Source organism: Protopterus annectens, chromosome 6.part1 (genome assembly GCF_019279795.1).
Source record: "Protopterus annectens isolate FY-2018-M chromosome 6.part1, PAN1.0, whole genome shotgun sequence".
Classification (NCBI taxonomy): Eukaryota; Metazoa; Chordata; order Ceratodontiformes; family Protopteridae; genus Protopterus; species Protopterus annectens.
In genome coordinates, this window is record NC_056738.1 from 499,334,481 (window position 1) to 499,362,355 (window position 27,875).

The 27,875-nt window shown below is 40.4% G+C and overlaps 1 protein-coding gene across 5 annotated transcripts in view; it reads right to left on the reverse strand.

Moving 5' to 3' along the window:
- Positions 1 to 27,875, reverse strand: part of IGF2BP2 (insulin like growth factor 2 mRNA binding protein 2) — a 1,003,123-nt gene that overhangs the window by 142,950 nt on the left and 832,298 nt on the right. For 3 of the 5 annotated variants that reach the window (XM_044075951.1, XM_044075950.1, XM_044075954.1), the window contains exon 11: positions 25,375 to 25,443. The exons of the other annotated variants lie outside the window; for them this stretch is intronic. In XM_044075951.1, coding sequence (XP_043931886.1) covers positions 25,375 to 25,443 — 69 coding nt within the window. The remainder of the gene's footprint in view (positions 1 to 25,374; positions 25,444 to 27,875) is intronic. 5 annotated transcript variants of the gene reach the window in all.

A 27,875-nucleotide genomic window follows, 5' to 3' on the forward strand; every position in this document is an offset into this window, starting at 1 on the left:
CAAAACATGCTGGAGGGATAGGTTCCTGACCCAGAGACTCCCCAGACTCTGGAATAGACTGCCCATACATGTCAAGCAGAGGGCCTCTTTGGCCCTCTTCAAAAGGAACCTTGATGATTGGATGGGAGAAAGGAAATTCACCCCGGGGATCACGTCAGTCACCCTGCTAGACAGGGGTTCAGGGAAGTAAATAGTGTGGAAAGAAATAGCCAGGGAACTGTTATGGCTAGGCTTGTATAGGCCCTTGGGTGGCTAGCCTAGTACCAACCTATGAACCTATGAACTGTAGAACCATTTTCTCCCCCATAAAAATTTGAAATTGCTGCCAGTTGAATAGTAGAAGCAGCAGTTCCCTCATGAAAAAGTTTTGCTAGAAATTCCAGAATAGAATGCATGGGTGCAGAAAAGGGGTCTATCTGATTATCACTCGCCCATATTACAAACCTATTACATTTACTCTTGTACAATCTTTGTGTAGAAGTTTTATGGGAAGACAACAAAACATGTTTGACTGGGGAAGAAAGAAGAGGAAACCTGACAATCAGGGGAATTGGAGGAGCCAAGCTGTCAATTTGAGGCTGTGTAGGCTGGGATGCACCTTTCCCGAAGGGTGAGTCAGAAGGTCTGGACAGGGTCCAGAATCCATGGTTCATCCACAAGATGAGACTAAAGGAAGGGAAAACAGATTTGACGAAGCCAATAGGGGACAATCAGGATTACCAGTGTCACAAACACACATGCTTTCTGTAAAAACTTGGGAATCAGAAGAATTGGAGGGAAAGCATAGAGGAGTCCCGGAGGCCAATCGTAAACAAGTGCATCCATGGGAGGGATTAGGGCAAAGTAGTTGCTGCATTTGGTACTGGCAGGATGATGCAGAGAGATCCCAGCAAGACTGGCCCCATTTCTGGAAAATCTCTTCCCCAACTTTCTGACTGAGGGACCACTCGTGCAGCCATAATATGGTTCTGCTCAATTTGTCTGCAGTCACTTTAGATTGCCCTGAGATGTGCGTTGCAATCAGAAAACTGTTGGAGGCCGCTGCCCATTGCCAAAACCTTACAGCGTCTCGACAAAGGAGGGTAAGATCTGGTTCCTCCTTGTTTATGTACCAGACTACTGACATGTTGTCTGACTGAATTGCTATTGTTCCTAGAGGGAGAGTGTTATGAAATGCTTGCAACATCAAGAGCACTGCTCTCATCTCTAGAACGTTTATGTGCAAGTGAGCCTCATGTTCCTGCCAGATGCCTTGGACTGTCTTCCCTAGATAATCCCCCCCACCCTATCTGGTAAGCGTCCGTAGTTACTGAGGCTTGGGGTAGAGGGAGGATGAAGGGACGACCTTGAGATAATAAAGGAGAGTGAATCCACCACAGGAGATCCTTTTTGCAAGAGTTGGTTATGAGGTGAAGTATCCTCATAAGCAGGCGAGTTAGGGGAATAAGTACTACAGACACTGCCATCTTCCTTAGAACCTGAACTAGTTTTGCAGAGGCTTGTGTCTTCCTGATTAAGAGTTTCACATGAAGGCAGTGATTGTGAACTCTGTCATGAGGGAGTCTTGCTATCAGTGCAGTTGTATTTATCTCTGCTCCTATAAATATTAAGTTCTGACATGGCTCTAGAGCAGATCTGTTATAATTTATGGTAATGCCTAGGGAGGAACAAAGCTGAAGTGTATAGTCCCTGGCTTGTAGCAGAAGATGGCTGGTTGGGGCGATTATGAGCCAGTCGTCCAGATATGGAAACACCTAGAATCCTCGGCATCTCTGGTAAGACGCCACTAATGCCATGCATTTGGTGAACACTCTGGGAGCTGTAGTGAGACCAAAGGTCAGAGCTCAAAACTGGAAGTGACTGGCTCCTAGCTGGAACTGCAAGAACCTTCTGGATCGCCTTTCCAAACAAATGTGGTAATATGCATCCTGAATGTCTACAGAGCACATCCAACTGTCTTTTTTCTGGAATGGAAGTATCAACTGCAGTGTCACCATCTGGAACTTGGTCTTTTACACAGATTTGTTCAGTCTGCTGATATCCAAGATTGGCCTCCAGTCCCCTGTTTTCTTTGGAACCAAAAAGAATTTTGAGTAAGTTCTGGATACTCTCTGGCCTGCGGGGACTTCTTGGATAACTATTTTCTTAGCAACTTCTGAATTTCTAATGTTGCTTGCTCCTTCTGACTGAGTGGAACGTCTGGAACTGACTTGCTTATGGGAGTGGGGAAGGAGAAGGGAATTATATATCCCCTGGATATTATGTCCTGCACCCATTTGTCTTTCATTATCTTTTGCCAAGTTTTGAAGTGCAGAGACAATCTCCCCCCCCAACTGTCTCCAGAGGCGAGCAATCGAGCACTGGAAGGCTCTGCCAAAGAAACATTCTCTGGAGCCCTGATTCTGCGGGCCTCCTCTGCCGCGAAGGTGGCATCTTCCATTACTGTTCCTCCCTCTGCCCCTGGGAGAACTTCCACCATGTGTGTCCTAGTAAGCCCTCTGTTATTTCTTTAACCACATCTTTCCACTACCTCTCTGACCTTTAGGAAATGGTCTGGTAGGTGTGGAAAAACATACTCCAACAGCAGACAAGGTCTTAACTTCCTGTAAACACCTGGTTAGCATTTCTTTTACTTTAGGCCTAAAGAGGGGTGAGCCATAAAAGGGAGCATTAACGAAGGAAGACTTGAAAGGCTACACAAAACCGCAAAGGTGCATCCAAGCCTGCCTCCTGACAGAGATGCTTGAACCTGCTGCTCTACTCGCTCCCTCTGCTGCATATGAAATATGCCTCAGGGATGAGCTGACAACCAAACTGAGGGTAGTGAGCTGAGCATAGATTATCTGCCACTGCCTCAGCTACAGTTCTTTGGAGGGAGTCTGAAAGTTCCTTTAACAGGTCCCTCTGTAGTCTAGTGAAATAGGTAAGGTAGTTCAGTGGCTATAAGGTAAAGGCTGCTGATGAAAAACACTCTTCCCATACCTATCCATGGTCCTGGAATCCTTATTAGGAGGATGGAGTGAGGAACTGGTCTCAGAAAGTTCCTTTTCTGTGACCACTGCCATGACCATGGCATCAACTGCTACGGCTTTGGTTACGAAAGCCTGATCCTTTGGGGCTGTAATATATTTGTCTGGCCTCCTAGGAGTGGGCTCTATAGAATCTGGGGTCTCCCAGCCTTCCGAGAGAGTAACTCAATAAGCTCATCGGAAAGGAGGGGTCACTCAAGAGGCTGAAGTGAGAGATCCGAAGGCCTTCAGGTATACAGACTACTCGGCCGAAGAGGAGGAGGACTGCCAGTCATGTCCGTTTCAAAATTTCCAAGATGTCTCCAAAGGAAATGTCTTCAGGAGGTGACAGTGGGGACCCTTCTGCTTCACTGAGTTTGGTATTGGACGCGATGGACTCCCTCTGGGGAGTCTAGATGCTTTCTCTTCCATGTTCTCTTTCGAGGGACTTCCTCAGTGGGGTATTCTGGGAAGCTTTGGAAGAGAGGGGAGTCTTCTGAGGGACACCCTGAGGACTGGGATCTCTGCGGTCTTACGGATGGGTGTGAGTAGGCAAAGACACCTGCCTCAGTGAGGGAGGAAGATCCGAGGAAGTCTGTGTCAGACTGGGGGGGGGGGGGTCATCACCCTCCTCACGACAGACCGCCCCGGTTCTGAAAAACTCCCCAAACCTGACAAATAGGTTATCGGAACCGGTGGAATCTATGGAGCAGAGGACAGCAGCTTCAAAGCTAAGGTAGGATCCACTCATGCACACTGAGGAGGCAGAACTGGATCTGAGGAGATCCAAGCTGGCTGCGAGGACCCACCACAGCGGTGGCTCCCAGAGGGTCCCTGCTCAGACTGCGCGGAAACGCTCGGGGCAGATACCTGATCCGAAGAGCCAATGGGTCCTGGACCCAATATTGACACAAGATGAATGTCAGAATCTTCTGGCTCTGAATGCGCAGGACAGATCGGAGGAGGAGCAGGTGCCAACAGGGAAGGTTGTGTCAGATCCGACTCATTTGGGCTCAGATACAAAAGTAACATGGCCAAAGCAGGTGTCTTTTAGGAGCATCTGAACTACCCTAGCCACATCTTCATCAGTGAGACTCCTGGTTGACCAGGTAGAAAGTGTAGTAGACATGGATTTAGTCAGGAATGGAGAAGGGAGCAGAGAAGTGATTTAGGAGCATCTGAACTACCCTAGCCACAGCTTCATCAGAGAGACTCCTGACTGACCAAGTAGAAAGTGTAAGAGACCTGGATTTAGGAATGGAGAAGGGAGCCGAGAAGTGACTGGCTCCAAGATCGAAACTCTGAAGGCAAGGAGGATTTCAGAACCGAAGGTTCAGTAGTAGTTGACTTTGGAGCTGGTGGTTCATTCTGCATGATCAAGTCTTGCAACCTAAGGTCTCTGCCTGCTGTGAAGATTCAGTCAGAGTGGAGAGACTCAGCTGTTTTGGTTTTGGCTCTGAAGAAGATTTCAGAGCCGGAGAAGGAAGCTTCACCACTTTTTCAGACTTCTTCAATTTCGAAGAAGATGACGCAGGGGAAATAACCTCAGAAAACAATAACACCTTCAAGATCAGTTTGTTTTTACGCTCAATCAGTGCTCTCTGATTAAAAGTGTGGCAAGTAGAACAAGATTCCTGCAGGTGAAGAGGCACCAAACAGTACACAAAGAGTGAGAGTCAATGAGGGGCATCTTCTTGCCCCATTGCTCGCATTTTTTTAAAGCCAAGAGTCTTTCCTTCTTTTGAGACATGTTAATAAGGGCAATAAACAGTACACTTTCTAATTACAAAACTATATAGAGAAATAAAAGAGGTTGGAGTTTTTTCTTTTTTGTAAGTTAAAGAGTAGGGGGGACATCCTCTAACTGAAACAGACAAGAGTTAGACATCCTCTAACTTAAACGGACGCTAACTAAAATCCAAAAAAGGGAATTGACTGGAAAAAAATACACTAAGGGAAGGCTGACAGAAAATCTTGTAGAGAAAAAATAAAAGTTTAACTATAACACAAAGATACTAACAACAATAAACTTACCCCGTTGCTTGCTATAAGATCCTTCTCGCAGTGTGGCAAATGAGATCTGGGGAAGTTAGGGAACTGTATTATGGGTAGGGAAGGATGGCCTTAAGCTTTGCTGAAGGCCTCGAGCTTTTGGAAAGGCCAAGACGGATCCAACACATCGGATGCGACCCCATGAGTGAGAATAAAGGTGAGATTGACAACAACACATCATTGTTTGGGCAGCAGGGAATCCTAATACATGGAAACCACCCATTTCAAGGCTGGTGATAACGTGAGGCGCAAAACTTACTGGAGATGGTTATTTTTTAATCCTTACCTGCAGTAATGCAGACAGATTAGAAGGATTTTTTTTTTATAAATAAAAGCATGGAACAGAACTGATACATACGAAGGTGGCAGAAGGAAGGAAACAGACTTGCAAAACTGGAGAAATAAAGCAAAAAACACACATTTGGGAGTAAAAAAAAAAAAAAAAACAGTAAGTAACTGAAGTGGAAGCTACAGAATGAGGAAAGGGACCTGAATCCAGTCATATTATATGACCTCAAAATAAACAAGCAAAAATGCAGCATCAAGGACATCTGCTTAAGTAATTGGGAAAAAGAGGTGAATCACCCCCAGCAAAAAAAGCAGGAAATTATTCCTCTGCTTCATCTATGTCTTGTCGAGTTACAAGCTAACAAAGATTCAACCAGATGAAAATAACAGGCTGAACTTTGTACTCAAAACAACTTCTTTTAAAAAGTACTTTTGAAGAGGGCAAGCTCCCTGAGCTCCATACTGTGTACAGAGGGATTCGCATATCACACAACTTAGTTACATATAATAACCTCAAGGCTGCACAATCAAGCAAAAAAAGGAAAACCATAAAAAAGGAAATTACTGTCAATGCACACAAAGAAACCGCACCAAACGGGATCTTTCAACAAAGAACAGCAAATAGGAGTTGTACTCGTTCAGTTGTAACGTCACAAACCAAAGCCTTCTTCTCTCAACAGACAGTGAGAAAGACCTTTATGTGAAGTCCCCTTATCATTTTCAAGACACAGACAGGGCATGGATAGTACAGGATTGTGACACAAGACTGCACTGTCTGAAACAGCAGTCATATAATTAGAACTTACAAGAATTTAGCAAGCATATTCTTGAAGAAAGAAAGCAGTATCAACAAAATATAAATTTGAAGAACCTTCAGGGAAACCGTAGAGTACAGATAATGTACTGCCTTTTCAAAAATAAATGCAAGAGAACAAGGTACAATATAGAAGCGATGAAAAAATACTGTTTCACAGATTGGGTGTGCTGTCTGGAACAAATTTCAAGAATGCATTATTTAAAACATAAAATAATTATTTTAACAAAAAAGTGTGAATGGAAATAAAACAAGCAATATATTGTTAATTATGCAATGTCTACAGATTATTTTGTACGCAGCAAAACATGTCAACTAGGTGAGCAAAGTAGTCTTTATATTCTATCAAAATATTACATGCAACCTTGTGCTGTCCTGTGGCATTATCACATGAAATAAGCATGTTCCTCATGTTTGGAGTGCTTCTATTTATTACTGTTTGGGGTCATCACTTTTAAGAAACGCGAATACACATTTATTAATGAGCGTCTTCTGTGTGGAGACATGCGTGAATGGGCGTACCTTCGTTGAAGGTTGTGCGTCAGGGCCGGCAACGTAAAAATCTACTGCCAATCATTAGCGGACCGAAGTTCTGCTGTGGCAACCCCTAACTGGGAAAAGCCGAAAGACACAACAACAACTGGAGTTATTATTGCAAAAGCCTCGGATTCTCCTTAAACCTTTAGAGCCCACTCACTTGCTTATGGTTTTAATTTTTTGTTATTTTTAATCACATAATATTAAGACACTGCAGACAAACATTACCTGCTTTTGGAACAGCATAGAATATTACGTTTTTGAAAACGCTTTACTTGGGCTAACAGTGTTGCATATTTTTTTTTGTTTGTTTTACAAATATCCTTGAATGAACTGTGCTATAACTATCCTTTAATTAAGGTGGAATTCCTGCTCCTATGTTTTTCCTACATCCTTCTGTACTTCTCAAATTATGCTTTGAACTCGTGATCTGACATACATCTGTCATTACTTAATACATAACCAAAGTCAGACTTATAGAATGAATGCAAGGTTTCCCTGCATTTTGTCAAACCCTTCCATCTAAGTTGGGCCATTTATACATAGCAGTGACATAACTACAGTGGAAACTGGCTTGGTCCTAAAGCTCCCACATATCAAAAACATAGCAAGTGGAATCACCAGTGATATAATTAAAAGAATGATGACAAACTTCTTCTAGTGTATTTAGGAAGATATGCAAGCAACTTACATTCAGAATGTAGAACTTAACACAGAGAGGAACAAACCTACTGTTCATAAGCAGAGCAAGGGATAACAATGAGTTTTGTCAGATATACCAGCACAGAAGGACAGAACAAAACTGGAATTTTTTAAGATTAATGATGAACTGATAACAGACAATGAAGATAAACTAAAGAATACAAGATGAAAAAACAGTACATTTTAAACACCAATAAAGCAATTTGTGCAACAAAGAACTACATCACAGATGGGTAAATAATGTCTAAAAATAACAACTTCCTTAAGTTAGCAAATCATCTAAACTCAACAGCATCCCATGCTGGATCTTACAAAAAATTTCTATAATTAAACTTTAAGATCAATCAGTCACTAAGAGGGCATTTGAGAAATGGCCATCACCAGAAGTGGTTACCCACATTTAAAGTCAGAAACAAATGTGTTAACTACAAACCAGTCTGCCATCTATGAAATGCAAAACATTGGAAAGGATAATTGATGATAAACTCTTATATGAGCTATGTACAAAATAAGTGCATGAATTGGTAAAACAGACACACCAAAACCATTTTCTATTTAGATTAGCAACTGAAACTTTATGAAACACAAACTAAAGTGATACAATAACACCTGACAAAAAAATTCTTGACAGAATACTGTGTGTTTATATTACAGTGTCACGTATAAACACTGAAACAGAATGGGCAAGTTATTTAAACAAAAATAAAAGCCAGAAATTGGTAATTATCAAATAATTTACTGCACTCCCAGTTCCTCTGATTAATATATTTGAAATCTGAAGTGTATAACCTCCAAGCATATACACAAGATCAGACATTGTGTTAAGTCTGAAGAAGGTTTACTGCTAAAACCCCATGATATTTTCTACTTCCCATATACAAATCATGATTATTTTTGAAATAAGTTAATGAAAGACTTCTTCTAAATGTAAAGGAAAGATAACTTCATAATCCTGAAAAGTGCTGTATTAATAAATCTTTTGTATGTTTTCTACTATTTATATATGTTTTACAGTAGTGTAACTAGGATGGGTCAAGAAAGGCAACTTCCCTGGGCATAAGTGTTGTGGGGAGTCATCAGCCAATCCCAATCTCTCTCTAATGCAATACTGGCTATTGCGCTTGCCTCCAAACTTGAGTACTGCGTAGTATAAACTATAGCAAATTGCTGCAATTTAAAAGTAAAAAAAATATATATATATATATATATATATATATATATATAAAATATATAGCTGTAGCTCTCAGTGCAGGCAGGGTATAAACTGGAGAAACTGCTTGCTATATTTGTAGCAAGCAATTTGCTACAGTTTAAAAGAATATTTTATGCAGAGTATGAACTATGACAACTGTTTGCTACATTTGTCGATTCTGCTACAGTTTATAAGAATAACTTTTTTTTAAATAAAATGTGTTGGAGGGTCGGGGGGGGGCACAAAAATGGGACCTAAATGTCTGGGGCAGGAGAAGTGTGTGTGTGTGTGTGTGTGTGTGTGTGTGTGTGTGTGTGTCATGCAACTCCCCACTTGGTCAGTGTGTCAGTAGAAGGAATGTCCTTTTTTTGTTTTTCTTTGTGGGGGGGGGGACTTCGATGGAAGAGCGGGGTGGGGTGGGAGATGGTTCATGGTACCGACACAGGGTGCTAGTTGAGCCAGCTACACTTCTGCATTTTCAGTACTATCTTTCCGGCTCTTGACTTAGCTCACTCAGCAGTGGGTTCAGGACATAGAGTTTTGAACAGAACTGGATCGGATTTATTTCTTAGACACCAGGCAGAGGCCACCTCTAAATAACAAGACACATTGTGTACTGATAACAGTTCTTGAAACCCTTCTGAACAATTCATGTTTCCTAACCTCATGACTTTCTAGCAAGAAATCACTGTTGTTGTTGTGTCTTTCGGCTTTAATGCATATTGTTGCCTTCAAGGAAGCCATCTAACAGAATTTGAATTGGTACAGTGATTTCTAGCAAGAAATCACTGTACCAGTTCAAATTCTGTTACATGGCTTCTTTGAAGGCAACAATATGCATTAGAGAATGGGCAAACTGTACATCAGCACCCTGACTGGAGAACAAATGTTCTCCAGCAGGGTATTAATGTACAAGTAATGCCAGCTGAAAAATGAGTCCACAGCTTTACTGCAGCATATCAAACAGCCGTGGAGCTCTGACTGAAAAAATTAACAGTCTCCATTATTTTACACTTGCTAAGCAGCACTTTTGCTGTTTAGTAAGTGTAAAATAAAGAAAAAAATTAAAATAAAAAAAAAGTGTGTATGTGTTTATGTCTGTGTGAGAGTGCATGAGACTGAGAGATCGATCGAGCCATTGTCTTACACTCACTAAGCAGCACTTTTGCTGTTTAGCAAGTGTAAAATAAATTAAACTGAAAAGTGCGTGTGTGTGTGTCTTTATGTTTCTGTCTGTGTGCATGAAAGCAGAACAGTGTGAGTGTGTGTGAAGAGAGAGCAATCCCTGGCAGCAACAGCATCAGTTAAGAGTTTACGTACCTCTTGACCATACCTTTCAATGTCTTGGCACAAGAAATCTGGACAGAACCAAAAATAAAGGACAAATGACCAAAAATAACGACAGATTTTAAATATTGCTCTTATAAACTTAGAAAGTGGCTAAAACACCAGGATTTCCATTAGCATGCACTATCTGAAGGATATAAAGTCTGAAACTCAAATGTCTGTCATTATTTAATTACTTCAATCTCCAGCGATTTGCCAGAAAACTACACATTTTATGTGGATGGGACCAAACATACAAGCCAAAAATGTAGACATTCTGCAAAAATCTGGATAGCTGAAAGGTATGCTGTGGTGACAACTCAGAATATCTGAATAAACCTAAAATAAACAGGGGACAAAGGCTCAAAATATGAACATATTTTACTTGATTATTAAGATTTGTGTTAGCATGCATTTTCTGAAACAGAGATGTGCATGAGAGACCGAATGAGAGCGACCGTGAAGATGTTTGCATACCTCTGGACTTTCAGCTGAACAAATCTGGAGAAAGCCTAAAATACAATGGGAACAAAGGCTCAAAAATAGGAAGAGATTTTAACTACTGCTCTTATAAAATTACAAACTTGCTTAATTAAAAGGATTTGTGTTGGCATGAATTTTCTGAAGAAAATAATAGTCTGAAACTCAAATGTATGCCATTATTTAGTAACTTCGATGTCCAATGACTGGCAAAAAACCAAACATTTTAGGAGTAAGGCACCAAAAATAAAGTAAATGCCTGGATATTTTTTAGTGTTAAATTTGGGATGTGAAATGCTTCCATTAACATATGTTACAGCAAGTTTGAAACATCAGGCAGAGAAACTATTTAACATAAAAAATATATTAAAAAATAACATAGTCCTTAAAAACAAATAAGCAAAACAACAATTTTACACAGAGCCCATTCTATAAGTGCCACAACGCCCAACAGGGTGTGTGTTAATGTGTAATTAACCCCCTTCCAGGGGTGAAGAGACCCTCTGCCTGCGGCGTAGGGCCTCATAATGCACCTTGTTGGACATTATTGCTTGCATACTGTATTCAATAAAGAGTTGAATTAGTGAGGTATAAAGTGGTACAGTGATCTCTCAGAACCGACCGGACATGTCCTTTAAAATTAGATGAGATATCGACTATGCTTAAATCACAAGCCCATGATTTGATGTAAAACCAATTATACATCCTTTGTTCTAAATTTGAGTGACCTTAGAATAGCATAGTGCGGTGGGGCTAACAGAATGCAGAAGAAAAAAAAAAATAATTAAAAGATTTACTTGTCTTGACTTTTTTTTTTTAGCATTTTATGTTTTTAGAGAAAGCCAACACTGATGTTTTAAATTTGGTCTTGTGAACTGTTTCATAGTACAGTTACATACCTAAATATTTTGACAGATTTAGGCATAATAACAATAGTTAGTTTGAAAAGTATTCCTTATTAACATCTCATGACAGAATTACCATGGAAGCCACGGTGGTACAGCGGTAGCGTTATCTCACAGCAAGAGGTTCTCCTGTTCGATTCATGGCTAGAGTGCCTTCTGTGTGGAGTCTGCATGTCCTCCCTGCGGTCGAGTGGCTTTCGAAAGACATGCGTGAATGGGCGTGCCTTCGCTGAAGGTTGGGCGTCGGGCTGGCAACTCGGCACCATAAAAATCGACTGCCAATCATTAGCGGACCGAAGATCCGCTGTGGCGACCCCTAACCAGGAAAAGCCGAAAAGACAAAACATCAAGGCCTACTTTAGCTACTGCATAATCTTTCATCAAATTAAAAAAAGGAAGTGGAAAGTTCAAAATGCAGATGGCGTTAAAATATCTGGTTTCACATTATTACACCTCTGCCTTTAACCAGGTAGTGTGTGTAAACTTAAATATTCCATATTGGACATAGGCCATAGCAAGCAAATGAACACAAAATGGCCAAACATTCATGCAATACTGACATATTAGTGTAAAGAAAGCTAACTACACGGATGGACATAGTGAGAGTAACAGCAGAAAAGAATAAAGTTTACTATGCCATAAATGTTTGGTGCCCATATAAGACAAAGATAAGTAGTAAAACCATTAGAAAAGGTTAACAGAACATACACAGCACAAAGAAGGTAGTGAACTATTAACAATATGAAACCAGACTCAAGGTAGCACACCTTTTTTCCTTATTTATACAAGGTATGTAGGAGAAACAGAAGCAATTGTACACTTAAAAGTCTATCTTAACGGATTAATTTTTGTTAAAAGTGGGTGAAACCTTCCCAGTGGCTGCATTAAGGAGGAGGATGAAGAGAGAGGAGTGATTGTTCACTTCAGTCAGGGTTTCAGTTTATAACTTATTTGTACACCAACTGTAACAGAGCAGTCCGTTGATAAAAATAAATTTGAAAATATGCCACATCTGGCTATATTATTTTTGTGTAAGTAATCTAAAGCAACTGTGAAAGAGCATTTACAACAGGGAAAAAAGGCTGAACGAGTAAACATTTTAGCCCCCTACTACGGACCGTTTTCTAGATGGCGATACTCCTAACATTGATGGGATCATATGTAAATTTCAACCCCCCACTCAAAAAAACCCCACAAAATCATAATACCAATTAACTCAACAGGTATCGTGTCAACTGGCAATAGTTTTATTTCTCATTGGAGATAAACTGCACCTAACAAATTACTACAAATAAGGTACTACTTGATACTGTACAACTCAGCATATGATGTGTCTATTTGTAATCCACCCTTTAGCTTCAATTTTCCAGAACTGCATTCCTGTGGTAAGTTACAGATCAATGCAAGTTGCTCAGACACCTTTCAGGAATGAATGAGAGATCTGTTTACCTTAGACATATCCACTGAGATGAAGACTGCCAGCAATGTCACAACACAGTATGTACACATTGCTCGTAAACCCAAACCAGTCTTTCTTTTGTATTGTTGCAATTTCTTACTATTGTTTTTATAATCCAGAGCCTGCAATACATTTCCTAGAACAGTATAGGAAAATGGACACAGAAGCAACAGCCAAGAAGCAACAAAGTAAAAAAAGATCTGTTAACATCTATAAATCCCTTCTCACATATTTTCAATTTATGTCAGTTACTAACAGTGATGTTTTGCGAACAGCAAAAACTTCCAAACAGCAATAACCTCAGTGATTTTCTTTCCAAATTCCATCAAAAACTGAAACCTGGCCAATGGCATTAGCTTTTTTCCTCACTTTAACCTAGTGTTTTGACAGCAACTTATGGAAAACACACACACACACACACACACACACACACACACACACACACACAGGATAATGATATCACAGCAAAAATAATCAAAAGAAACGGGCAGATCTTGAAAGGTAAATCAATCATTTTATAGTGTGTATTCCATAACTGATAATTACACATCTTTTCAACCGGACGTATATCAAGTAGCAACTGTATACAATGGATACCACTTCATACTGTACATTATGAACAATATCCAACTAAAACTCATTCTCCTGAGTTTAGATCAGGAGCAGTGCGTCTTCAGAATATGTAACTGTTTTAAAAAAACTTACTAGTACATAATTCAGGTCTACTCTGCCAAATACTGGACATGTTGTTTTTAACATATTTGATACCACTGAGGTCAAACATCCAAAGAAAACTCCTGTAATAATATCTGCACACAACTAACACCATACATGTGCAATAATGTACTGTGCAAGAAAACTGATGTACAAAGATGTTTATAACTGTGACAATATTACGCATGCACGGAATACTAATGTAAACTGCGGACACTAAGCGAAATTTTCTTCTTCTTTCGGCTTTTTCCCGGTTAGGGGTCGCCACAGCGGATCACCTGTCCGCTCATGATTGGCAGTGGAATTTTACGGTGTCGAGTTGCCAGCCCGGCGCCCAACCTTCCACAGAAGGCACACACAAGCACGCACTCATGCCTAGGGCCAATTTAAAGTGACCAATCCACCTACAGCACGACTTTGGGATGCGGGAGAAAACCCACACGACCACACGGAGGACATGCAAACTCTGCACAGAAGGGGCCCCAGCCGAGAATTGAACCGGGGAACCTCTTGCTGTGAGACGACAGCGCTAACTGCTGCACCACCGCAGCTGCCCACGCTGAGAGAAATTATAACAACTTTAAAAAAATGTAATAGAATGAATTCAAACAGAACACACAGTAAAACAAAGTTTTGCAAGACAACAAAACAGGAAGTACTGATGTACAAGGGAGTAATAATTTACAAGAGAACTGCAGTACACACGTTTATAACTGTGACTCTACACACATGCAGAAAGTACTATGTACAAGAAAGCTGGTGTACAAACTGATAAGGGGGGATACTACCAGCACAACTATCTGAAATTTTGTAAATAATTGTCATTTGTGAATATCAACATGATATATATATATAAGATACTTGTGTTACAAATGTATTAGAACTGTATGTCATATATCAAACTGGTCTGTACAGACGTGTGTTAAAAAATATTTTATAAAGTGCTTGTGCTTAAAATGCAACCACAATGTGCTCTAGTGGAAAAGAACAGAAATGTACATGCACTATTGTAACTGTTTAAATATATATATATATATATATATATATATATATATATATATATATGTTAACAGTGGACTGGAATACAGGAGGTTACCTTCAGAAAAATAGCTGAAATTACATTACTTTATGGCTACACAATAAAAGATCGTATTGTTCACTTTTCAATGAGCTACAGACACGGTTTGTGCTGAAAAGATTTCCGTTTTATCCTTAGAGTGAAATAATTACTAGTCTAAAATGTGGAGGAATGTAATTGTTTTAGGACTTCTAGCATCTGCCAAAGATCTGAGGTCTATGTATTTTCACAGGTGGATGCTAAATACTGCCAGCTTCCAGCAGTGGGTGTTTCACCTGGGATACAGACAGATGACAAGGCATGATTTCATTCTGCAAGCTATCCCAACAGTAATATTTGAGATATTAATTTAAAAAGTCTCTGAGAGACAGACCATTCTGTATTCTGTCTTGGACCTGACAAGAACCATTCACCACAACATCTGCCTTGCTCTATAAGTAAGTTTCTAGGGTATAGTAACTCTCTTAGATATAGTTAGGAATATAGCAAAGCTTAGTTTATATATTTTTCTGTATTTATCTGAGACTGTCCTGCAATGTTGTTTTAAATATTTCTTATGATTTTGAACTCTGATGTCACTGTGAATATATATTTAGTATTGTTCTGTTCTTTTACTATTTATTGTTAAATATATTTAAACCTTTCATTGTGACTGATCTGTGTAGAGATATTTAAGTTTTGAGAGTACTTGCATATTTATTTGGTGACACTGTGTGGGTCACTCCTAATAGCCCTGTGCTTGGTCAAACTACCATTTATATTAATATTACACAGTAAGATTGGGCACCCTTTGTTAAGGGCCTTAAAGTAGCTGATAAGGAGTTGGCTGGTGGCAGTGATAACTACCTTATAGTCTGGACAAAAGGGGGCATAGCTAGTAAACATGTGCCAGCCTTTCCCAGGTGTGTGTGTGTGTGTGTGTGTGTGTGTGTGTGTGTGTGTGTGTGTGTGTGTGTGTGTCAGCTACTTGGGCAGGGACACGAAGCACCGGTTGGACAGAGAGTGCTGGAGGTCTTGACTTGGCCACTCAGCTGAGATCTTAAACTCTATAGCAGTGCCAGTGTGGAGTCTTACTAGGGATCTGGAGAAACCAGCCTCAGACTGAGTGTGGTCTCTGCGTGCTCTTATGGGAAATTGCACTTGATACAGAGAGCTGCACCTGGAAATACTGTTTGTGCACCTGCTATCCTCCCAGTGTACGTCCCCCACTGTTGCCAGTGGTGAGGATTGAGGCTCCTTGATTACTGATCCAGTGGTGGGTCATCACAGAAACATCTACTTATAAATGTGACATCATAAATATGCAATGAATACTAATGTACATACATACAACTAATAGTGTAGACCAGATTCTAGGATTATGTTGTCTTTATTTTACATTGCCCTTATTCTGCTATTGGTGTTAGACTGTGCACGTTTGTTTGTGCCTATATATATATAGATACATACATATATATATATATATATATATATATATATATATATATATATATATATATATATATATATATATATATATATATATATATATATATAGATACATACATATACATACATATACACACACAGACACATCTACACATCTACACACACACACACACACACACACACATATATATATATATTTTTTTTTTTGGTTAGTAAACTATTAGTATATTTGTTTGTACACTAGTGCATGTCAAATGGTCAAACACTAATGCTTGAATTTAAAGTAATCTTAATATTACTAATCAAAATTCAGCTACTGAAAACAAAAAAAGAGAGAAAGAAAGAGATGGAAAAATGAAACCAGTTTAATTTTTGATCATTCAGCATCATCCTGCCAGTAAATTGAGACACTCTGGTTGAGTTACAAAAAGGGATTTTCTAAGGTAAAGTTGATTTGATTGCTACTTCACTCCCTCTTCTTTCACCCACTTTCACATCATATCCCTTCTGTATCTCCCTCTAACCAGCCACAAACCATATACTTCCACCTTATAGCTTCTCTTCATGGCAATAATCCTACCTTCCCCAGCCTTCCTCTCACTCAGGGTTAATGAGTAATTGTTGATTTTAACCTCTACCACATATAATGCATGATCCAGCCACCTTCCGTGCTGGCACTTCTACCCATTTCCTTGGTTTTGCGCCTCAGACTTGTTTTCTTATCTTGCTTCGCCTGCACATTGCTGTATAATCATCACTTCCACCAATGTGTTACATACTTTTTTCCTCAATCACTTTTTAATACCCTGCTGTCTTTTCTTTCCTTCAATTTCCTTTGTGTACTCTTAGATTTGATTTGATTCATTGGTGCAGCGATTAGCGTTGCCGCCTTACAGCAAGAGGTTCTCCAGTTCGATTCTCAGCTGGGGTGCCTTCTGTGCGGAGTTTGCATTGTCCTCCCTGTGGTTGCGTGGGTTTCCAACGGGTGCTCTGGTTTCCTCCCACATCCCAAAGACATGCAGTAGGTGGACTGAACACTCTAAATTGGCCCTAGGTGTGAGTGTGTGTGCCTTCTGTGGAAGGTTGGGTGCCGGGCTGGCAACTAGACACCTTAAAACTCCTCTGCCAATCATGAGCAGACAGATGATCTGCTGTGGTGACCCCTAACCAGGAAATGCCGAAAGAAGAAGACGACTCTTAGATTTGATTCATGACTTAGAAATTATTTTCTATTGATATGTTCTATTGCCTTGTAAACTTCTGTTTATGTTTTACTGTGTGCTATATTTGCATTGCTGTTAAAATGTTTAAGGTCATTATAATTTTTCTTAACTGCGTTTTGTACATGTATTTACACTTGGAGCTTTTCTCCCTTGCCTCCTCTTGACAAACAATGCCTGTAAACAAATGGTAATAAATAAATAAAAGATATAGGGTTGAGGTTAGGGACAGGGTTTCACTCATTAGTAAGGGTAACCCTAACCCTTCTCCTATTTTTAATCCCAACCCTACATCTTACCTTAGAAAAAAAACTTAAAACTCTTTCTGTAATACAATCAAAACACAACATAGTCAGACACACAGCATACATCAAACACTAATTTCCTTACCTAGTTCTTACTTTAAATCTTGCTCACCAACACGCTTCTGCACTCTGAAATTATCATTTTTGGCAGATCTAAAAGTTTTCGATATTACAATCACGATCCCATACTTGCCTTACTCACAGACACATTCGATCATAATAGTAAAATTTTAACATATTCTGCACTCAACAAAATGTGCTTTTGACCACTTTTCCAAGCAATTTAAGCTGTTAAAGTGACAGTTCAACAGGATGAAGACAGCACGTATTTTACATATACATTATAACAGAAAGACATATACCACACACACAAAGAGTCCGTGCATACGTATGGATATGATATATCTACTGTCCTTGATTGTATGGGTCTGGGTCATGGCTGAAAAGGATCCTTGGACCAGTTTATTTACCTAGTTTAAAAAAAAACAAATAAGTAATGGCTAACAGGCGACTCACAGTCCATTTCTAATAAGAAATGTTATGTTATGGAGCTTTTCACAGAAGTGACATCCATAAAACAATGGCGTTAAAAGTCTAAATTACAGGCTATCATTTTCCTCTAGCTGTATTTTTAGCTTTGGATAACTGTAAAAAAAAGTACAGTTGTGTACACTTACCATAAATGTAGATGTTCGAGTGTATTCACTGTTGCAGTCATATTTGGGGGTAATCTGCTGGCAGGTTGCCCTCAGTCGGCCTGAATAACAAAGTCTTGGGTCCTGCATCGGTTGCTGTCTCCTCTTCCATGACGTCAAGTCATCAGGGGTATAAAACATGCAGCAGACGCCATTTTAATCAGTTTTTCTTGCCCCAGATGTCAGGTGCCCCCCAAATGGGGAGCAAAAAAATAAAAAAATAAATAAATAATATATATATATATATATATATATATATATATATATATATATATATACATACACACACACACACACATTTGGAGCACAAAAAAATTACCTGCAACTAAAAGCAAATACACCAAAAAGGCTTTTGAGAATAGTGAAGGAAAGAAGAGGTATGAGAGAGAAGAAAGGGGGCTGGCAGGTGGGTAACCCGGACTGCAACAGTGAATACACTCAAACATCTACATTTATGGTAAGTATACACAACTGTACTATGTTCTTTGGGTTTCACTGTTGCAGTCATTACATTTGGGTAGAATCCCAAAGCTATGGATGGGAGGATGGAATTATACAGCATTAGGAGCAGCTATAAGGCCCTGCAGGACAGCAGTGGCAAAACCTGCCCTGGATTTAGAAAAGAGAGGCAAATAGTAATGTTTTGTGAATGTATGAACTGAGCTCCAAGTAGCAGCTTCTAGAATGTCTCTGGTAGGAACCCCTCTGATAAAAGCTACAGAAGTAGATGCAGCCCTGGTGGAATGGGATCTGATCCCCTCGGGGACAGGTTTACCATGGTGCATGTAGCAGAAACGAATACAATGGCTTATCCATTTTGAAATAGTCTGCTTTGAGATAGCCTTTCCCTCTGCCCCTGCAGCAAATGCCACCAGTAGTTGCTCAGACTTTCCTAGCGATTTTGTCCTAAGTAGCATCTTAGTTGTCTGTGTACATCCAATGAATGCAGAATCCGCTCCCCCTTGTTCTGCGGATTTGGGAAAAAAGTTGGCAGATGAATGATCTGGTTTAGAGCCACACTGAATACCACCTTAGGCATAAAAGATGGACTGGTCCTGAGGGCCACCCTGTCCGGATAAAAGATAATGAAAGGCTCCTCTGCCATGGGAGCCTGTAGTTCTGAAATCCTTCTAGCTGAAGTGACTGCTAAAAGAAAGGCTGTCTTCCAAGAAATAAATTTTATGTCTGCAGTAGCTGCTGGTTCAAAAGGAGGCACAGTGAGTTTTTCCAGCACAAAATGGAGGTCCCATGTAGGAGTCGGTGCTCTCCTGGGAGGTCTCAAAATTTCTGGCCCCTCTGAGGTACTGCTTTAGCAGGGGATGAGAAAAGAGAGAATGCTCTGTGTTGTAATGAGCCAAGATGGCAGAGGCATGAACTTTTATAGAAGGAAAAGATAGGCCCTTGTGAAGTATCTCAGTTAAATATTGCAGAATCTGAGGAATATTGGGCATTGCTGTGTTTATTCCTTGTGCTTGGTTCCAGGCACAGAATCTCTTCCATTTATCAGCATAAGATTTTATAGTACTAGGCCTTCTAGCCTCCAAAATGACATCCATCACAGGTTTACTGAGAGATGTGACTGGTGAAATTAGTTGATTAGCCATGCTGCAAGATTCAGAGTTTGGAGCTGAGTGTGCAGAATTTGATAGTTCTGCTGAGACAATAGATGAGGTGTCTGAGGCAAGTACCATGGAGGAAGGTGTGACATATTCCTTAGAAGCTGGTACCAGTGTTGGCAAGGCCAGTCTGGAACAATCAGAATCATTTTTGGTTTTTCCTGTTTGACTTTTAGTAAAACCTTGGAGAACAGAGGCAGAGGGGGAAAGGCATAGACTGATAGGTTTTTCCAGCTGAAGGATAGAGCACCCACTTTCCAAGCTTTTTTGTGATGAATTCTTGTGCAGAATTTGTCTGTTAGTTTTGGGGAGAGGCAAAAAGATCTATGTCTGGGCTCCCCCATTTTCGTATCAACACACTGAAGATTTGTGGATCCAGTTTCCATTCGTGCGAGTCCATAAGATTTCTGCTTAGTTCGTCTGCTGGAGTATTTTGCTTTCCTGTCAGGAATTGAGCTTGTAGATGCATTTGGTAGGTCAAGGCTGTTTTCCACAAGGCCATAACTAGTCTGCAAAGAGGGTAGGAGTGGGTACCCCCCTGCTTGTTTATGTACCACATAACTGTGGTGTTGTCCGTCTTTATCAGTAGTTGTCCTGGATGAAGTAAGTCCTTGAAGGCTGTCAGAGCATTCTGTACAGCTCGCATTTCTTTCTGGTTGATATGTAGGTGCATTTGATTTGGGCTCCATTCGCCCTGAATGCATCTTCCTGCCAGATGGGCCCCCCCCCAGCATAGTCTGATGCGTCTGTAGTCAGGGTTTTGGTGGCAGGGGGTAGAATGAATGACAGTCCCTTGTTTTGGTGACAGGCCTCTGCCCACCATAGGAACTCCTGCTACAGGCAAGGAATGAGAGGAATCATTGTTTCCAGGCTATGACAATGTTGACTCCATAAGCTTTTTAGGTACCACTGAAGTTTCCTCATATGCAGTCTTGCCTATGGAATTAGTAGAATGCAGGATGCCATGAACCCCAAAGCTTGCAGAATTTGTCTTGCAGATAGCTGTTTTTTTGTGGCCACTTGTTTGAAGTATGTTATCAATTGAACTTGTTTGTCTGGCACGAGGTAAGCCATCTGGGCAGTTGTATTCAAGCTTGCAACCAGGAATGTAATTATTTGAGAGGGTACCAGTTGTGATTTCTTTTCGTTTATGGTGTACCCTAGGGATGTTAGTAGCCTTTTTACAAACGCCAGATGATGTAGAAAAATGTCCTTGTCTTCTGCCTGAATTAGACAATCGTCCAGATAAGGATAAATTTGAATGTTTCTTTGACTGAAAAATGCAATCACTGGTGCCAGGCACTTTGTGAAGACCCTGGGCGCAGTAAATAAGCCAAAGGGCAGTGCAGAGAACTGGTAATGCAAACAGGTATCTTCTGCAAGATTCCCTGATTGGGATATATGCAGGTAAGCCACTTTTAAGTCTAGAGTTACCAACCAGGCATCCTTGCCTAGCATAGGCAGTAGCTGTCAGCATCTTGAATTTTGGAATGTCCAGGAAGGTATTTAGAATGGATAAGTCCAGAATTGGACACCATGATTTGAATTTTCTGGGTACCAGGAAAAGTCTTGAATAAAAACCTTGTCCTTTTTCCTTTTCTGGTACTGGGTGAATAGCCCCCATATCCATGAGGGACATGACTTGTTTCTGGGCCTCTGCCCACTGATTTGGAGGCAGATCTGGCCATCCATTTGGAATTGGCAACGTGTGGAAATGAAATCTGTATCCCTGGGATACTATACTTAAGACCCAATTGTCCTGGGTAATTAGATGCCAATTTTGAGCATGAAGTGCTAATTTTCCCCCCAAAGGGGGAAATGACAGAGGAAAGTCACTGAGACTGTTTACTGTAGGGTGGTGCTTTGCTACTTCCTGATTTGGAGGTGGAGGCACCCCACTGTTTTGTCCTGTAAGATCCTTGTAACTGAAACCTGGAGCCTTTGGAGTGTCTGGGTTTGACCTGAGCAGCTCTGTTGGGTACTGGAAAGGACCAATTCTTAGTAGGCCAGTGCCTACTGAACCTGGGTGGCTGCACTTGCAAGAAATCTTTTACAGTTTGCATAGATTTAGCTTTGTCTTCCATCTTTTTCAAAACTTCTTCTGCCTTATTACCAAACAGACTGTCCTGCTGTAAAGGAGCATCCAACAACTTAGCTTTAACATGATCAGAAAGATTTTGCTCCTTAAGCCAAGCATGCCTTCTTATCACAGATCCAGTTACGGCGGCCCTGCAAGAGGCCTCCAAGGAATCAAAACCACATTGCAAAGTATGCTTTCCAACTTGTTCAGCTGAATGTAATAAATCCTGTAACTCTATTTTCCACACAATCAGAAAGCAACATCATTTTCTGTTTAAGTAAGCCCATGACATGCTGTTGATATTTAAGCATATGAAACTGACAGTTTAAAGCCCTGATTGCCAGAGTTGCAGATGTATAAATCTTCTTACCCCATCTATCCAGCACCCTGGAGTCTCTATCAGAAGGGGTAGGATTTTTGGCAGTAGAAGCCTTAACACCCTTGGGACCCTGAGAAATTGTTTCAGGGTCAGCAGTAGGATTTTTGAAAAGAAACCTGTGGGAGTCAGGAACCCTGTAGTATCTGTCTGGCTTACTAGGAGCTGGAGGCAGGGAATCAGGAGCCATGATTCTGAGAAAACATAATCAACAATGTCTAAAACAGGAGGTACAGCCAAAGGCCTATGCTGAGGAAGAAGAAAATCCCTAAGCCTCTTTTTGGATTATGAAAAATCCTGACTCTCCCAATGAAAATGTTTCCTTAAGGTATGCAAAGTCTCCCCAAAAGAAAAATCATCAGGAGGAGAAGCAGAAGGGATGGATTCTTCTGCGTCAGAGTCCTCATAAGGGGGAATAGAAAATTCCTGATCAGAAGAGGAACCAGAAGAAATAGAAACCTGATCTGAAGATTCATAATCAGTGCCTTACCTAGGCCTCTTAGCAGGAGGGGGTTGGGAACCCCTGATCAAGGTAATTAAATCCTCAGCCATTTTGATAATTTGTTTTTAGGCATAGGGGCCTGAGCACATGGCTCAAGCGTCAGTTTTTTAGACACAGAAGTTAGTTTTGGCCTTGTTTTTGATGATGGCGTCAGTTTAATATACAAATCTTTAGGCCTGAAAACACCATCAGAAGCCGCTGCCTGCTCAGCGGCTCCCGACCCATCCAAGGGAGAGACATCCGCGGGTTCAATACTTGAAGAATCTCGCAGCATACCGGACTCCGAATGGGTCTCAGTAGAGGCCTGCAACTCAAAAGTAGCGGGCATCAGGGGCTGCGAAAGCGCCTCACTGAGTACCGGCGACTGGCTTAGGAGAATCTTTGTCGTCGGTTTTGGACCTCGACGGTCTGTCTCTATCTTTTTCTTTGCGTTTTTTGTGAATTCCGGTAGTCGGATTGCTAACAGACTACATTTCAGGATAGTTAAATCTTGTGCCAAAGTATTTAGAAGCAAAAATATACAGACGCTTAATAGTGCGTTGGTTAAATTTAGCACAAAACCGACAGCAGGGCACGTTGTGGTCAGGTCCTAGGCAAGGAATACAGTACAAATGAAAATCCTTATGAGGTATTTGCTTCCCACAAGTAATACAATTATTAACTTTTACTGACATTGGTAAGGAGCAAGAAAAAAGTTTCCCCAATGGGGTACTTAGCTTTAGTTTGAAGACTTCGGTTCTGAAACTCGAAAATGAAAATTTCAGGAGTCAGCCGACCGGCACTTGCGAACTGCTTCTGCTTCGAGCACCACGTGGCAAAGACTGATTAAAATGGCATTGGCTGACATCATGGAAGGAGAGACAGCAACCGACGCAGGACCCAAGACTTTGTTATTCAGGCCGACTGAGGGCAACCTGCCAGCAGATTACCCCCAAATGTAATGACTGCAACAGTGAAACACGAAGAACATCATATATGGAACTTAAACGGATATATAATTTCATAAGTGACTAGAACTTCAAGCAAACACTGGAAAAGCCTGCAATCTCTTATATAAATAAGTCACCATCAAGGCCAAAGAGATGTCAAAGCAGCATCTAAATTTTTAAGACCAAGATGCATACAACTGAATCCATCTACTGTGATACAGTTTATGATGAAGACTTCAGATGCATGTGCTCTAACAATTTTTATGAAAATCTTGCCATACACCCTTCTGAATACACCAGCAGCTCTTATGGGATGGAAATGCAGGACTGATTTGTTTTATACCATAGACCTGCATGATGAAGCTGAACATTCCTGACACAGGACTTGGAAATCTCATATGACACTGTTTACATAAATGCACCGTAAAGTTCATTAAATGCCAAAATTTAAACACTGAAGCAAATTAAGAGATTTACACTGCATGTTAAACAAATGACAACCAAGTGCAGAGCATTAACATAGCAACCATGAACAAGACACAGTTTCAAGACTGTGTAGTATCTCAAATAAGCACACAACGTACTGCCCACAATTATCAAACTGTTTTAAAATGTAAAACTAAGATTAATCAACGTTGCTTACACTATGTATAGAGTGTGTGTGTGTGTGTGTGTGTGTGTGTGTGTGTGTGTGTGTGTGTGTGTGTGTGTGTGTGTGTACATCTAAATATCCATATGTATGTACATACACACGGATCTCCTCTTCACAAGCTCTAAGTTTCAAAACTTCAAACTGCAAATTGTCAAGACCATAACATCAAACCTTTTAAAATTTGAAATTGTAATAAAAAAAAAAATTATGTTTTTGCAGTTGGGCTAGGTCCACCACACCCCCTGCTAAATAAATATACCAACTCTGAGATCGCACTACAGTGAGAAAAAGGGTAAATTTCCTGTGCCACGCAGTACGGTGATCTCCATTCAAAACGTTCGTTCTTATGGTCTTTGCCATTTGCAGTTCGAAGTTTTGAAACTTTGAGCTTGTGAAGGGAATCCATACACACACACACACAGACAGATATATTTATATCTGTGTGTGTGTGTGTGTGTGTGTGTGTATATATATATATATATATATATATATATATACATATACACAGACATATACTCACACATACATACAATCTGTATACTGTATGACCACAACTGACTTCGACATGCACTGAAAGTCAGTACTGCATTTTTGACTCAATGCAAATGTAAGCACATTAGGTGAAGAAATCAGTGTTGTGCAACCTACATAAGCTACCTCATTGATCCTAGTAAGCAGATTAGGATTACCACGTGGAATAATTAAATCATATTCCTTTAGCTATCTAAGATTCAAAGTTAAGTAACTCACAGGCAAATGTGCAAAATGAAACAATTGGGTCACCTATCTCCTTCAAACATGTGTACGCACCTCTTAACATAATGAACTAAACTGTAGTAATGATACTATTGCATTTTGGTTACATTATACTTTCAGTTATCTCTCTTTTGAGTCACATCTTGATGTACAGAAAAAAAAACATGCAAATAACTAAGCAATGAATAAGTTAGTGGCTGAAAACACAGAAGCAGCAGGCAGTGAGATGAAAGCAGCATGGAACTACATACGGCACTTACGGAGTGCTGAAAGGTGAATGCACCAACCGGAGGTGCGCCATACATACCACCTAGATATGACATGTGACTCTACAGCAGTAGAAAAATGACAGTCAGTTATATTCTTATGATACAGTTCCAACATCAAATAAATTAGCATTTAGACAAAAGGGTTATCTATTATCATGGTCATTCTTTCGGAGTAAATTGTCTGATTCCTTTTTGCTTAACAGCTAGAATCCAAAATAATTTCACATGTTGCATAAATGCCCCATTTCATGCGTCATCTTTTTAAGGCTAGGTCTTTTTATTTTTTGCAGTGGTCAAAGTTCCTTCCCAGTCATTAGCCATCCAATCTAAGAAGTGCAGAGACATTACAAATAAATATGAATACAATTTTTTTCTTCTTAAAAGACTACAGTAAAGATTTACCCAGTAGATAAGGCTCTTGTCACACACAAAGCTGCAATATTCTTGGGAGCACAAGTAGTTATCAAGGTCAAATCAATGCTAGGTAATAAAGTACTTGTGAAAACACCGATTCCAATAAAGCTTATAGTGCATATTTCATGTAATGTGCATGGGTGACAAAAGTATGCAGATTCTGGGTGAAATGAGAAGAAATTGGTGAGTAAGGGGCAGTACAACAAGAAAAACATAAATGGCACAAGTGAAAACACGCAGAGAATGCCTCTTTGCAAATGACAAAAATACAATAAAACTTTAAGTAGAAGGTACTACTGGAATCATAAAAAATAACTGTAAAAGTGACACAGAGAAAAGTACAGTTTTGTACCTACCATAAATGTAGATGTTCGAAGATCCACATTGCTGCAGTCCTAAGAATCCCAAAGCAGAGGTAAGGGAGGCTGGCAAATCATAAAGCAGCAGGAGCTGTCAACATGCCCTGCAAAAAAACCAGCCCTAGATTTAGAGTAGAGAGGAAGGTGGGGTAATGAAAGTATGCACTGAACTCCAACCCCAAGCCTCCAAAAAATCCCCTTAGTTGCCACCCCCTTAGAAATAAAAGTTGCTGAAGTGGCAGTAGCCCTAGTGAGTGCCTAATCCCAGCTGGAATCTCTCTGCTATGATGGGAATAACAAATGCAATGCAATGCAAACTTCAAAATAGAAAGTTTTAGTTTTGGCAGGCTTTGACTCAGAAACTCAAGAAAAAAAACAAAAACAAGCAACTGCTGGAGACTGCCTAATCCTTTAGTCCTGCTTAAACCTAAGAAATTGCTTGAACAAAGGATGAGAAACAATGTGGGTCACAATCATAGTGAGCTGAAAATGCTGCATGAATCTTAATAATGGGAAGAAAGAAGAACCCTTGTCCAATAACTCAGTAAGATATTGAAGAGCACAAATTAGCACAGAAGCCTCCAAATCCTTTGCTGCACTCCAAAACTAAAAAATAAAAAATCTTTTCCATTTTACGTCTCTTGTACTAGGTCTTCTCCTGTCTTCCATTAGGCCAATCTGGAGCTATTAAAATCATCCTTGGCTGTCTCTGTCTGACCTTTTTAGGTACCTTTGGGAGGAGAGGAGGAGGTGGTGGGCATACAAGATTTTTTTTTTCCAACTGAGAAAAAGAGCATCCACTTCCAGAGTGTGATGATTTCTTTCAAAAAAAACTTTGGGCAGCTGGTGGTTTAGTGGAGAATAACAGATCTATGTCTTCCCATGACACTGTCACACTTTTTCAAAAATCATGATCGATCCAGTTTAAAACATCTTCCACCACATCCAGAACAGGAGGTATAGCTAAAAGCCCATGCTGGGGGGGAAAAAAAAAATTCCTAAGCCTCTTTCCTGAAAAGAGAGAACCTTTGACCTTAAAATTAAAATGCTCTCATGGATGGAAAAGAGTTCCTGAAAAGAAAAAATCCTCAGGAGGAGAAGCCAAGGAGTAGAACATCATCTACAGAGAAAGGATAATAAGGAGGATACTCCCTGTAGTCTTCAAGAAGAGACTCAAAAGCCCCTCTGAACACTCAAAAAAACTCTCCAAGCTCAGGTTCCACCCTAGGCCTCTTATCAGGTGGGGGCATAGAACCCTCTAATCTTGCCATCAATTCTTCTATGTTTTTTTAAGCATATGTTTTTAAGAGGCAGAGACCCTGAAGAACAAGTTAAACCACCAAACCTGGCCTGCCAGTCTCTCCCTGAGACTCCAAAGAAACTGCTGGCAGAACCTCCGCCCACCGAAAGCCTGCTAAAAGAACCGTCCGACAGAGACGGTCTTCAAAACCTAGTTTTGCTGCTTGTGTCCTGCGGCGCTTTTTTAGATTTCGGGCCGGCGCCAAAAGAGGATATGACGTCCGGTCATGCGCATTTGTACCCGCCTGACCGCCTGGACAGACAAATGCTCTCCGACGGCCACAGCCAGCTTTTTGGTATTCGTCACTGGGACAGCAAACCCGCGTAATGGATATGGCATTGCAGAATGGATTTTTTCACTAAAAAAGTGCTCAGTCTTACAGCTGGAGAGATGAAATATCTGACAACTTCTAAACTTGG